General features: G+C 44.4%; 1 protein-coding gene across 1 annotated transcript; it reads right to left on the reverse strand.

Moving 5' to 3' along the window:
* Positions 1-8,729: 8,729 nt before the first annotated feature.
* 42sp43 (P43 5S RNA-binding protein) lies at positions 8,730-12,746 on the reverse strand. Its single transcript, XM_084678060.1, has 9 exons — positions 12,544-12,746; positions 12,321-12,421; positions 12,148-12,244; positions 11,939-12,027; positions 11,514-11,587; positions 11,261-11,341; positions 10,222-10,451; positions 9,535-9,588; positions 8,730-9,194 (listed from the first exon to the last, which is right to left on the reverse strand). The coding sequence occupies exons 1-9, from the start codon at positions 12,673-12,675 to the stop codon at positions 8,931-8,933; spliced, it is 1,122 nt and encodes a 373-aa protein (XP_084534186.1). The 5' UTR covers positions 12,676-12,746; the 3' UTR covers positions 8,730-8,930.

Here is a 12,746-nt window from a genome sequence, read left to right on the forward strand (position 1 = left end):
CTCTCTCTCTCTCTCTCTCTCTCTCTCTCTCTCTCTCTCTCTCTCTCTCTCTCTCTCTCTCTCTCTCTCTCTCTCTCTCTCTCTCTCTCTCTCTCTCTCTCTCTCTCTCTCTCTCTCTCTCTCTCTCTCCCCCCCCCCCTCTCTCTCTCTCTCTCTCTCTCTCTCTCTCTCTCTCTCTCTCTCTCTGTGTATCTCTCTCTCTCTGTCTGTGTATCTCTCTCTCTCTGTCTGTGTATCTCTTTCTTTCTCTCTGTGTGTGTATCTCTCTCTTTCTCTCTGTGTATCTCTCTCTCTCTGTGTGTATCTCTCTCTTTCTTTCTCTCTGTGTGTGTCTCTCTCTCTTTCTCTCTGTATCTCTCTTTCTGTCTCTCTCTTCCAGACAGTCAATCTAAGTCAATCTCTCACTCTATCCTCTCAGTCTCTCTGTTCCTCCCCCTCTCTCTTACACGATGAATCATTGAGGGGCAGATGACTAACTCGCTCTTTGTTGTTCAGCCTCTTACAACTTCACCCTCTTAACTTTAGCTTCTGTCTTGATTGGAGTTTTGATTGTAATTATTGTAAGGAGGTCTTCATCTATATTCACCCTGGCATATGAGGTAGAGGGGAAAAGAAAATGTTAAGAGGCAGTATGCGAGAGCAGGAAGGAGAGCGACAGGGCGCTGACTGTGAAATAAAACATTAATAATGCTCGTCTCTTACTGTCTACTCTGCCATAGCTCAAGCAACTCTTCAGTTGCTAAATAGAGAGTGGGGGCAATAATGGCTTTGTGAAACTCGTTATGGTTGAAGCTTCGCGCCGTGCTCTGCCCAGCTCCTACACAGACTCCACAGTGTGTTATTTTCTTTTCAAAAGAAAAGTCATTATCATTATTCATGTGCTACTATCGCTGACTACTCTCTGGGATGCCTTAGAGCATACAGAAGTACTAGCAGCCCTTGTGCCTCCTATTATGGTGTTCCCGATGCACAGGAAGAGGAAGAGGGTGTCTGGACAGGGAAAGGAGATATGGTGTGGAGTGCAGCAATGTCTCTCTGCTCGCCTCAGCTGTGTGCTGCTTTGATGCCTCCCATTCCCCAGCCTCAACGCAGGCCTCTGTGCTCCTGTGACAGGGCCCTTGACAAAATCAAGGAGTGTAGGACTGGTTAAAAGGCCTATGCCTGTTTGCAGAAACGTTTTGTCATGACAGAAAGGGTCATTGGAAAAAAGAACAGGGGAAAGGAGATCAAGGTTAGAGGACAAAATAAGAACGGAGAGAAAAGGAGCTTGACATCGCAAAGGCGGAAATCTGGAATCAAGAGACAGAATGTGAAAGCAACCCTCCTTGCTTAGATTTCAGTCACGTGTCACAGATTTAATCCTCAGTTTAGAAAACATTTCCTCTGTCCCTGTCGGATACTTCATTATGGTGGAAGATTACAGAGCTCAAACATAAAGTGCCTTGCGTCTCTCCCTGTCATCTGTGAAATGCAATTGCCATTGTCGGATTGGCTATTGTCTGTAGTTTACATTTCTGTAGCATTCCAAATCAAGCCCACCTGCACCCTCTAACCACCAGTCCATAACGCAACTGTTTAAATCTAACCACAGTCAAACCAAAATAGGACTATAATTTTCTCTATTTTCATCTCTGAAAGGAAGGAAGTACAATCAATAAACACAGTAAACAATGGAGACAGTAACTGTCTGAGATTTCAAGCTCGGAAAAAGAAGCTCTGGTTGAACACATATCTGTTCTATACAAAGCGAGTAATCACAGGTTACACACACACACGCACACACACACACGGACATTTAGCCACACAAGCATATCTTGCTGCCATTTGTTGACAGGGGCATAATATATTCTTCCTGCAGCAGAAAGTATAACATACCATTACCCCCGTCCTCCCACAATAACAGATATGATGTAGTTTCCCCCTTCCTTCCAACCCCACCCCCCTTCACACACACACACACACACACACACGCACACACACAGGAGAGAGGAGAAATGCGGAAGGAAAGGAGGAAGAGGAGCAGGTACTAAGCCGTGACTGGGTCATGTAATAAGGTTCCATCAGAGAGCAGTCACCACTGGGTGTGACAGAAACTGGACAGCTCCAGTCTAGCTAAGCTGTAGAGACAGTCACTCAAAATCTTTTAGTTCTAGACCCCAACAGCACCAGTAACCGGGGCGGAAGTCTCAATACTGATATCAACTAGTCATCAGTTACCACCCATATCCTGATCAGACAATTATTATAAACTTATTATATGTTAATGTATAACTAATTATAAACAATGATATTCATGCTGCTGTATCTTATGACCACCACAAACAGACTGACGCCTAGCATGGAGAGGTGTGGTGGAGTCATTTAGAGGAGAAGTGTGAATCTGAATCTGAATCAGAATGGGATTTATTCGCCATGAAAGTTGGCACAGACAAGGAATTTGCTTTGGCAGGAAGGTGCATACAATACACATATAGGAACCTAAAATTTTAATATGTGGATTATCTATACTAAGGGCACATAAACTAGCAGTACTAAGTGGAATTAGAATTAAATACAATGTACAATAAAATAAAATATAGTGTGGAGTCATTGAGAGGAGAGGTCTGTGCCATTCATAGGATGAGTTCTGGTTGTTGGAAGCCATGGTAAAGGTGCCGGGTCAGGGATTAGCCAGTTTGTATTTTATACTTTAAACTGAACATTGTTGACACACAATTGCTGCAATGTTTTCACGGCCTCCTTGCATAGCCTGAAACAGACAGAAGTAACCTAACATCCTGTCCTCTCTTTATCTTACACAGCGTTCTCATTAATCTGTCTTTCAGAGAACATTCCAAACTATGCTTTGATTAAGTGTTACATTTTTACCCTTTTTTTCTGGCCACTGCAGTGCACTAGTCTAACACAAAGAAAGAACACCAAAGACATTCTGAGAACTGAAATATTTGAAGTTTTCAGAGGAATAAATTGATGTGAAATGGACATGGAGGTATGCATGATTCTTCTACTGATTGCAATAAGGGTCTCTGTGTGACAGCACCGGCCCCTGCCAGTCTCCTCTCCGTCACCTTGGTGATCGTTCCAGACACACGCCCTGAGGTTCATCATTTTACACCAGCCTTGCAGACACAAGATAACACATACAGAAAGACAGGCAGATTTACAGTGTATGGTTAGGTCAGAGTTGTGTCAAAGATAAATGTGTTGGTAACTACTATTATTTGTTTTAAAACATACTGTACATGGTCACTGTCTCAACTGCAATCCTTAAACAGACCTGTGTGGTTGGTGGCCTAAGTATTCTGACGTGTGCTATGATTGGGTAGAGGTTATTTCTGCTCCAACTAACCCCTGTGAGCAATAATTGCAAATGACAGTCTGGGTGCCAGGAAAACAAAATGTAATCAAGGCTAAATTGTTACTTCAAGTAATCAGCACATAAGCACATAATCAAAACAAAATAAATTGGATACTGTACACTCTGATAAAAGAAAATATTCTAATGCCCAGAAATAATAAATCCCGTCAATTATAAAAAAAAAAAAAATGAAATCTTGTTTCACATTTATGACTACATTATGCAAATATCATGCCATGGAGAGGGTGAGGGGTTTCTCGCACTGTACACCATCAATCAACTGTCAGCGAACGCTCGTTGCTATTCCTTCCCAAACTAAACACAGAGCTACCTGTGAGGTTCACTGCTATAGGGAATGGATGGCACCTTTTGAAATAGAACACATGAATACATAAGTACACCTTCAATAGGGTTAGGGTTTTTATACCAATAGCAATAGCTCCGTGATGCTTCTCAGAAGAGAATGAAACCGAGCCTGTTTGCAGAAGACTTGAAACAAAGAGGCGGTGCGATGGTCTGTGCCCTTTTCATGTATTCATGGAACATTTGTACAGTTTGAGAAAAGGGGGTTCGGGGAGGTATAATGAGGGTAGAGGCTGGGAGCAATGTGGAAAAGAAAGAGGATCATTAATAGTATGGAAAAGAAAACCACAAATGCCACCAAGAGCAAAAGAAGGTGCAGTGACGTAAACAGGATTGTCAGAGCGACATGGTATGGTTGTGATCTGATGTGATTTAATGAAGGGGAAGATGAGATGAGTGTCAGGTCAGGCTATTTGTTGTGACCTTCTCGAGGATGTGAAGATGTGTGGTCAGAGAGACACACAAGAGATACACACAAACATATAAATTCACTGGCATTTTAACAGTTTGGTTAAGATGGGTTGACGAACAGAGAAAAAGGACTGGGGTCTAAGTTTTTTTTATTTTAATGTAAAAGTGTACAAAGAAGATCAATGAGACAGCAACATGAAAACAAACACATTAGAATGGTCAATGAGACAAAGAAAGAGAGGTTGAAAACGAAATAACCAAAAGATCAGTACAATTTGTCAGGTAGGAGTGTTTCACTGTTTACCACACCATTGGCACATTCAAACCACTATCACTCTCCACTGGTGACTTTCAATGTCCTGACCACTGCTGTGCCTGCTTCAGTTACCTAGGAACCAGGCCCCCCTGCTTAGACAACCAATCAAAAAAGCCTAAACCACAAACAGGTAGGAAGTTAGATTTCACTGGCTCCTAGCCGTGAAGAGGTTAATGCTCCCCTTCCTCGATGCTCATATTAATTGCCATTGGTCTTTGACCAAAGTGACAGAAATATCTATCAATTAACTCTTGACGTCAAATGCCAGAGACCTATTACACTTGAACAGTAGTAATAAAGGACCTAAAGGCACCCTGCCAATTATCACCTGCACAGATGTTTAGATCGTGTTAGCAGGTTGCCGTACCTCAGCTCCAGAGAGCAGCAGATGTATTCTCAAACAGGGCTGGGCATGAAGGGAGAGAAGGGAGGGGGACAAGAGGTTTTGGGTCATCTATTCTGGAGATGGGAGAGCTAAATGTGGGTTTGGAGGCCTGGCAGATAACCTACTTCACTTTATATCCCCAATTCAGTTAATGTTCTGTAGTGGTCGTACACTGTATATGATTGTCTGCCTTTCTCCTTTAATCAGGCTCTGGATTTGCACTAATGAGACAAGAGGGGTGTGGGTTACAAAATTCTAAATTTTCAAAAGTCTAAAGCAGTGCTCCTTGAAGAGAGATTGGACTTTCAAAGATTCCAATCACCCCCATGTGAGTATCACTGTTATTCCCGGAGGCCAGAACTCTTTCTTCATCCCACTCACTCAGTTCCAGCTCTAAACAGTCAGGCCTCCATAACAACACCGGGCCTGTAACCAGGGCCACAACAATCCCCCACCCAGCAGTTAACCCATTTGTCAATCCACAACCCATTTCATCAGGCGTAATTACATGTGTGTACTATACATCCAGCATTTTCTCTAGCGGTTACTGCATGTCTCTGATGTCCACCCACGCATCCACTCACCAATCTAGAGCAGGTACGAGAATATGAAGCAGCTCTCTGCTAATGCACATGTCCTGCTTCATAACAACACATCAGTCTCCTTCCCTCACCTTCTCATCTGTGTCATTCTACATTTACATTTAGTCATTTAGCAGACGCTCTTTTCCAGAGCGACTTACATTAAGTACAGGGACATTCTCCACGAGGCAAGTAGGGTGAAGTGCCTTGCCCAAGGACACAACGTCATTATGCACGGCGGTAATCGAACCAACAATCTTCTGATTAATAGCCCGACTCCCTAACCGCTCAGCCATCTGACCCCCCATTCTATCTATCTACCTACGTACGTCCTTGAACAGGGATACAAAATACGGTTTATTCTCCTCATAGGAATGCAGCACTGTACTTTCCCAGTCATTCTATTTACAACAAAAGCAAAACAAAAGGCAATCCATGAATTGGCTTCAAAGCAATTTCCAGGGAGGCAATCAAGGGATATGTGATGAATGTGAAATCATTCTCTCTCAGTCTCCCACTGTGCCCCTGTCCACCCTGGCTGTGAAGGAGACAGAGGACAAGACTACTTTTTTCTACATCTCTATGATACAAGCGCTTTAGAACTAAACCGAGCATTCTATCTCAAAGGTCATGACTGCTTGTAAATAATTAGTGTGGCATTTCAGGCTTGTCCAGAGGGGAGACAGGGTGTGGTGAAACAACATCTGGGACTCAGGTCTTGGTTGCTGTTCGTGTCACAGCGACAAAGCAAGCCAGTTCAAGACCCGTGTCTTGAGGAAGCTGCTGTAATTAAAGCAGAGGCGTTGGTGGAAAATAGCGGTTGTACTAGATTAGCCAGCAGCTACCTGGATGTTAAACAGAACAGCTTGGTCTCTAAAGAATTCATGAGGCATGCCTCAATTGCCTAAGCATGTTCAAAAATATATATTTCAATGAGGCACAAGGACTTTTAAAATGGTTCAGGTATGGTCAAAGACATAATTCAATTTATGCCATTCAAGGGGAATTTAGATTGCAGATGGTGATTTAAAAGAAACACAACAGATCCATTAAAACATGAGTAACCACAGATTTCCAGACAAAAATCCATTCTAGGAAGCACCCCCGGCACACAAAAAATAAAATGTTCTAAAAAGAAACAATAACAACATCTATGACTGTGTGTGTTGGAGCGTGTGCTGAGCAGACAGACAACAGGTTTATGTTGAAGATTTAGAGATGGGATGGCCTGAGGCAGTCAACCCTGGAGAGCGAGCACAACAGCAGCCGCAGAAAAAGAAAAAAACCCACATCAAAAGTAATGACACCAATAGAGCTCAAACTGACAGGTTGGAAAGGGGCTTAAAAGAGGCTTTGAAATGTCAAACTTCCCCCGGTCTCATTAGGGACACCTAGGCAGCAGACAGCCAACTAACATGGGTACCGCTCTGCCTGGGTGTGCTGCACTCTACCACACTTTCGAAGTGCATTGCAACTCATATTCTATTTAGCCCCCGGAAATGCTAAGTCTGTAGAAAATATAAGGACTGCCTGCTCTTTAAATGTCAGACTGACCAGGTAAATATTATTCCTCGCTGATTTTACATATTAAATCCAGTTCGAAATCCGCTGAAATGGATGAGCCTGGTTAAAGTAGGATTTTATTGGTGAGACCAAAACACTGTAGAACTGTGCACTTATGAGCCTTGATGTTCCACTATACTTCCTAAATGCACCATTTCTATGTCATTTTGGATACATAAAAAAAGTCACCCTGATGAATACAAATGAATATAAAATACATCTAATATAAAATGATATATGGTGTGTGCGTATAGTGGTTTAATATTGTCCAGGTGCCTGGCACAGTGTTTTGATGGTTGACAACTGTCAATGTCCAGTGTGATAGTCTCAAGGCTTAACCAAACAATCCTTTCATATTAACTGACTGGATTTGATTTGACTGAAGTGGATTTAACAGGTGAAATCAATAAGGCATCCAAGCATCCACTGGATCAGTCTATTTCATAGAACAAATATTCATTCTGTGGTGGATAAGCAAGCCCCATGTCTGAGGGGGGGAGAGAGAGAGAGACCCATTGGTCTACAACCCTTGTCCTAAGGGGACTGTGCTGTATGTTGTCCTGCCCCAACACACCTGATTCAAGTGAATTGATCGTCGTAAGAGCTTGATAATCCTTCTAAAACGGGTCTCCAATCCTGCTATGTGTCTGTTGGTTTTTGCTCCAACCCCACAACCAGCTAATTAGTATCAGGTGTGCTGGATGAGTTGGAGCTTAGACCTACAGGCAGGCTGCTCTCCAGGAACGAGGCTGGAGCAGGGGTGTAGCCAGAGGTAGGCACAGGCCTACCCAAAAACAAAAATATCACAGAAAAATTATGCACTGGGTGCACATCGCAAAGTAAATAAGAAACTGAAAAGATTCCTATCCATATTTTTCTAGGCCTACCCAAAAATATTATTCTGGCTACGCCCCTGGGCTGGAGACCCCTGATCTAGAACAAGCATGACTGTGGAACCTAAAGAACAGATATTTTTTCCTGTCTTCGATGCTGTGCATTGCTTTCTACTCATCCCTATAGTGCAAGATCTGATTGCATTGAAATCAATCATTGTAGAAATACTATGGAAGTGAGAGTTATATTTTAAGGGTACTTGGCCATCAACTCACACCAGCTGATGTGGAGCATGATCTTTCAGAGTGACCACAAGGGACAAAGCTGGACCCAGTCATTCACTTCAAAGCATCTCAACCCAGCCAGCACTGAGCTTGAAACTCACCATGGTTCACTGGTCACTTTTATCAGTTCCAATGAAGCACTACATGCATCCAACCACATCATGCCCTGCTCCATGGCCCACATGCCCTGCTCCATGGCCCACATGCCCTGCTCCATGGCCCACATGCCCTGCTCCATGGCCCACATGCCCTGCTCCATGGCCCACATGCCCTGCTCCATGGCCCACATGCCCTGCTCCATGGCCCACATGCCCTGCTCCATGGCCCACATGCCCTGCTCCATGGCCCACATGCCCTGCTCCATGGCCCACATGCCCTGCTCCATGGCCCACATGCCCTGCTCCATGGCCCACATGCCCTGCTCCATGGCCCACATGCCCTGCTCCATGGCCCACATGCCCTGCTCCATGGCCCACATGCCCTGCTCCATGGCCCACATGCCCTGCTCCATGGCCCACATGCCCTGCTCCATGGCCCACATGCCCTGCTCCATGGCCCACATGCCCTGCTCCATGGCCCACATGCCCTCCCCCTCTAAACAACATCTCCACTCCATAAACAAAACCAGAAAGCATGAAATTCCCTGACATTTTTATTGGGTCTGATCAAGTCAAGCAGTGAAAAAAAAAAAATACAATCGCTCTTCATACAACACAATATGACCCAATACATTGCTTGAGATACCTTAAACAATATGCTTAATTACAAAACTCAAATTAAGACGCAACTAATATTGCAACAATTCTTCTTGAGCATAACTAGGAAACTTTGACCTTTAACCCTTGAGCGGAGCAACAGGGGGTCCCCCAAGTCGAGGGGGTTTGATGCTGAAGAGGTCCCGCAGATTGACCTCTGGGTCTACGTAGTGTGGGATCTTGCGTTCGCTGAAGAGGCCCGAGAGGTCGGCCTCCACCTTGGCCCGTCTGGAGATGTGCATGCGCTGGGTGAAGAGACGACGCAGGTCCTCCGTCACCAGGGGGAGCTGGTGGTGGCCTTCCAGACGCTTCTGCCAGCCCTTCTTGGAGCGCTGGGTCTTCTGCTGCTCAGAAAAACCCACGTTACAATTTGTAGCAAGTCTTAAATTGCGCAACAATTTATCTGCGTTGCCATCGATTTTATGACCTGCTAGGCCAAAGTAATGCTACTGCTCATTTTTATGATGGGCACATCTCCACCCTCATCCGGAAGGGCTTTTGAGGGCATTGTAGTCCCTTCAAACCACCAAACAGATTTGAAAAATCCAGCTTCAAAGAACGGTTCAAGGGACCGATCAAAATCAATAGTGCCCTGGCCAGACACCGTTGAGCATCCAACAGGTAGGCTCACGGTTGGCAGAGGCACGCGTCACTTCACCATGGGAGTGACAGAAAAACGCTTACCCTCAGTCGGCTGGCGTCTGGGTCGTGGAGGATCATGTGCCTGCACATGCTCTCCTGGGAAGGAGAAGAGAAGGAAACATGACGTATGTGCATGGTTCACATTTACCAAGATGCCACCTGAGACCCATGTGTTGTACACAAGTTTAAAAAATGCATCTGAACACAGGAACAATGATTTAACCATTTGAACATTGATTATAAAGTCAGGAGCCTCCTGTCCCATGCAAGTATGCCATTATGAAAGACCTTGTTCAAATGGGTTTTCGAATAAGGCAGCTTTTAAAAGCACAAGCAGACTGGAGTTTCTGTTGAAGCCATTACAGCATAATCCTTCAACAGTGTAGGGCCCCACACTACAGCAGAAACCGGGATAGTGCAATTGAAAGCACTTTAGCCTACACTTACTGTGTTCCCTACACAGGGTGACAATTAATAGAATATTTGATGTCCAACATGAACAACTGCAAACACTTGATCGAAAAGCAGAAAACTGCCAAATAACATTCAATTAAGTTCAATCCAAAACCTTTATCCTGTCGATAACAATTGGAAACTAATCAAAAAACAATTTAACGTGTTCCGAGGGAGTTGGAGCGTGTAGCCAAGAGGGTAAGGTGCAAAGGGAACAGCACTTCTTTCAGGGCACAGGAGGTGCACTACTGCATCAACAGAGGCACGTAAACATACCCGCATGGCAAAGGTGCGCGGGCAGTCTGGGAAGGAGCAGTGGTACTTGAGGAGCTGCAGGTGCACCTTGCGGATGTGGTGCTGCAGGTTGAAGGTGGTGGAGAAATAGGCCTTGCAGTCTGGGCTTGGACACAGCAGCACGGGCTTCTGCAGGGCGTGAGTTCGCTTGTGTCTCCTCAGTCCATCCTGCTTGTTGAACACCTTCTGGCACTGTTTACAGGTGTATGTGGCTGTGCGGGAGGACAATGAGAAGGTCACTACTGGAGTGGTTGTAATGGTTCAGTCAAAATGGAAGTGCATTTACATTTAGCAGATGCTCTTACACAGAGCAATTCACAGCAAGTACAGGGACATTCCCCCCAAGGCAAGTAGGGTGAAGTGCCTTGCTCAAGGACACAACGTCATTTTGCATGGCAACCTTCTGATTAATAGCCTGTTTCCCTAACCGCTCAGCCATCTGACCCCCAGTAATAGACTGAGTTATAGGATCAAACATGTTGATTTACACCTAATTTAAATGAATGGGTTGTTATCAAACTGGAGGCCTGGTAACGACACTTCATTTGAATCAGGTGTGTTGGAGCAGGGAAACATCTATAACATACAGGACAGTGGACCCCGAGGACGAGGATTGAAAACCCCTGCTATAACCCACAGTCAAAGTTCTTAAACCTAAAATTCCTCCATTAGTGAATGAGGAACAGAGCCCATAGTAGTAAATTCATCCATACAGGTTATCAATACAGGACGGCAGATTTGAGATCAAACCGACAGTTGAGCTACAGAAACGTGTCAGTGACTCAGTTTGGATGGTAGAGAAACCATCTGAGCTGAATAAGAGGAGAAATAAATCACCCTAGATTTGCTCATGTGAAACCACACTGACGTCCTCACAGCCTTGTCCTGGGAGAGAGAAGTTGGCCCAGAAATGCGACACAGTAATAAGTACTTGTGAAACTGTCATTGTGTCAATTTCTGCAACTCCTCCAGAGTTCTGTCTGTGCAGTGTGCCTTGAGACAACTGGAGGGGATGATTTACCTGGGTGTTTAGCCATGTGCTTCTGCAGTTTGCCCCAGGTGTTTACAATTATCTGACAGTTCTCTTGTGGGCAGCGGTAACCTGCGTAGACTCACAAGAGTCGTTCTGTCAATTCAATGCTGTTCAACATTAGCAAACAATTAAGATGATGGACTGAAATGTTAATACGGATTATAAATGCAAGATTACTACAAAGCCCTAAACGGATGCATTCATTATGGAGGGAAAGAATTGGCGGAACTCATGGACTAACCTGCGTGGGTCTTCTCGTGGGCTTTGCGAGTAACATGGGAGTCAAACCTGACGTTGCAGCCCTCTTTTGAGCATCTGGGAAACAAAACCAATCAGCGTCAAGATTAGCCATTCCAATTAGCTGGCAAGCGTCTCCCAATTGATCAGTTTCAGGCTTAAAACATTAGGCTAAATCGTGGCGGGTGTTTACAATGGGCCTTGCACTAAATGCAATCATGAAATGGTGTGTGAGGAATCCTAAAGAAGCGTGGTTAAACAGTAATCCAGGGACTGCCCTTTCCTCATTTTGCCATTCCTCTACATACAGAAAAGGATTACTGCACTCTAAACTAAGGTGTTACAGTGTAGCCTATACTAATACCAGTAGAAAGTCACCAATGCCATATGAAAAATGTAGTACGGAGAACGTGAAAGGCAAAATCTCACTTGAAATTATGGGATGTGCCGTGCACCTTCAAGTGTAGTTTGTACGCCCTCCGTTTCTTGAACGACAACGAGCAGTTTGCAAATTTACACTGAGGATAAAATATTAGATACAAATGCACAATAGGATTAATACATGGAAAAAACTAAAAGGCAACAGAAAAATACGGTTAAAACAACACAAGCTGTTGGGCACCATCTTGTGGACGAACCTTAAAATATGCATCCTTTTCTCCGTGGGCATAACGAACGTGCCTCTTCAGATTGTCAGCGTTGAAGAAACTCTTCGTACAACTCACGAAAGTACACCTATCAGAAAGAAAGATTTGTTAGATATGCACCCCACTAACTACTGTTGAGTTGTTTCTTATGCACCCTATTATACCTGAATTGCTTGACCCCGGGGTGCCCAAGCGCGTGGCGGTTCAGGTGAGATTTCCTCGAGAATCGACGCCCGCAACCTTCCACCTTACATTGAACGGGTTTCTGAGACAGTAAGGGTGTTGTACATTAGGTCCACCAAACTACAACCAAAACCACAACTCAACCACAGTATATTGCAAAACGCAACAGCCCAAACTCAGAGATAATCAAATTGCAAACAATACCGCTCCTGTGTGAACTGTTTGATGCTCTTCAAGGCGCCATTCCCGGGTGAACGTGGCACCACAGTCGGCATGTATACAATTGAAGAGCTGTAGAGGCGCAACGTCTAGTTTTTCAGAGCACAACCCGTTCATTCTAACGATTTTAATGCTGGGATTTAATTAACTGGTGTGTATTGCTTCAAATGCACTGTTTAAGCGGCCTG

This window comes from Hypomesus nipponensis, chromosome 17, assembly GCF_054491055.1.
Source record: "Hypomesus nipponensis isolate SF chromosome 17, ASM5449105v1, whole genome shotgun sequence".
NCBI lineage: Eukaryota > Metazoa > Chordata > Actinopteri > Osmeriformes > Osmeridae > Hypomesus > Hypomesus nipponensis.